This window comes from Otolemur garnettii, unplaced genomic scaffold (genome assembly GCF_000181295.1).
Source record: "Otolemur garnettii isolate 467f Iridium unplaced genomic scaffold, OtoGar3 scaffold00184, whole genome shotgun sequence".
Lineage (NCBI taxonomy): Eukaryota > Metazoa > Chordata > Mammalia > Primates > Galagidae > Otolemur > Otolemur garnettii.
Window position 1 is genome coordinate 2916553 of NW_003852579.1, and position 2083 is coordinate 2918635.

The 2083-nt window shown below is 40.9% G+C and overlaps 1 protein-coding gene across 1 annotated transcript in view; it reads right to left on the reverse strand.

The window, feature by feature from the left end:
• Window positions 1-2083, reverse strand: part of GMEB1 (glucocorticoid modulatory element binding protein 1) — a 46774-nt gene that overhangs the window by 12862 nt on the left and 31829 nt on the right. Inside the window, exons 7-8 of the mRNA XM_023507464.1 lie at window positions 813-950; window positions 46-89 (exon numbers count right to left, since the gene is read on the reverse strand). Coding sequence (XP_023363232.1) covers window positions 46-89; window positions 813-950 — 182 coding nt within the window. The remainder of the gene's footprint in view (window positions 1-45; window positions 90-812; window positions 951-2083) is intronic.

Sequence of the window (2083 nt, forward strand, 5' to 3'; positions counted from 1 at the left end):
TGGGTTTGAACCCACCACCTTTGGCATATGGGGCCGGCGCCCTACTTCTATGAGCCACAGGCGCCGCCCCTTGAAGTGGTATTTGAAATCTGAGAACATTGTGGAAGTTCAATGACAATGGAAATGTGAATATGCAACAGAACCTCTAACAAGCCTAACACCTGAGCACATTGTTGAGTACTGTGTGTGATGTGGAAAAGCAAAGATACAGAGGCCTCTGGCTAACGTTGCTCAAGCAGTAGTTCACCAAAATCAGAAGTGTCTGGATGCTGATGGTTGCCACTTTGAGCACCTCTTGTAATTGCAGAAGTCAAACATGACTTGTATTCATCTTTTGTTATTGGTATATATTGAGAATTACATCTTTAATATAGTTTTTTCCTTTCATAAAATGTCTATACATTTTTTGGCATCCTCTGTGTGAGTGTATATGAGTGTTATGAGTTTAAGTATATATGTATAGACATACATATATATGTACGTGTGTGTGTGTGTGTGTATAAAGAGAGAAAGAGGGAAAGAGAGAGAGAGAATCTGCAAAAAAATTTATCTACAGAGAGAGAAAGAGATTGCTTTCAGGCACCCTTTATAAAGGCAAACATTACCTGTGGGAAAAGCATAGCTAGACCTGAGTTCAAAATTCAGTTATGAAACTTGGACAAGTGACTTAACTTTAATGAGCCTTAGTTCCCTTATCTAGCAAATGCAGATAGTAATACCTGTATCTTTGGGTCTTTGTGAGGCTAACAGGACCTGCCTACAGTTGAGAGTATTCAATAACTGACTGCTACTGTTAGGATCAACACACTTACCTGTGACCTGGAAGGGAGCCTGGACGAGCCGCTGCTGAACTCCCCTGAGTAGCTCATCTATTTCCTTCTGTATATTGCAGACAACCTCTTCCATCAGCCCTACGTCAGCTATTCCTTTCCAGAACATCAATGTGTCCTCTGGCACAATAAGGATAAGACAGAGTGTGAACAAGGAATGTTACACAGATATTTAGGCAAATCTCTATAATGTTAAATTAAAAATTACTTCAATTCACAAGGATTTCCTACTGAGCCTTTCTTGGAAAAAAGGAAACTTTTGGAACAGTAGATGGCTCCCAGAATTGGTACCTAATTATCTGGCCCTTCAGCAGCATAGAGGCTGGGATAGTTGCCTCAATTTGTCATGCCCTCAATTTGTTATGGCTCTGGCTCTAAGAATAGGCATCTTCTTCCAATAAAGATATTAAATATTAAATAAGTGTCAAGTATTATTTGAATTTTATTTAAAAATTAGATATTTAGGGTGGCGCCTCTGGCTCAGTGAGTAAGGTGCTGGCCCCATATATCAAGGGTGGTGGGTTCAAACTCGGCCTTGGCCAAATTGCAACAAAAAAATAGCTGAGCATTGTGGCAGGTGCCTGTAGTTCCAGCTACTTGGGAGGCTGAGGCAAGGGAATCACCTAAGCACAGGAGTTAGAGGTTGCTGTGAGATGTGATGCCACAGCACTCTACTGAGGGTGATAAAGTGAGACTCTGTCTCTAAAAAAAAAAAAGTTAGATATTTAATATTAAAAAATTTAAATAATAGGGCGGCGCCTATGACTCAAAAGGGTAGGATGTCGGCCCCATATGCCGGAGGCGGCGGGTTCAAACCCAGCTCCAGCCAAAAAATAAATAAATAAATAATAAAGATATTAAATTAAATATTAATTAAGAAATATGCCTCCCCAAACCTGTACCTAAAAATAAAACAAAAGAGTTGGACCAGATAAGGTGGCTCACGCCTGTAATTCTAGCACTCTGGGAGGCCAAGGCAGGAGGACTGCTTGAGCTCAGGAGTTCGAGACCAGCCTGAGCATGAGCAAGACCCCACCTCTACTAAAAATGGAAAAATTATTGTGATATCATGGCATGCTCTTACAGTTCTAGCTACTAGAAAGAAGGATCACCCAGGAGTTTGGGGTTGCCGTGAGCTATGATGATGATGTTGCATTCTACGTGGGCAAAGGAGTATTAATCTCTAAAATAAGGTGACCAGACATCCCACTTTTGGGGGTACAGTCCTGATTTTTAACAATTTGTCTGTCGTC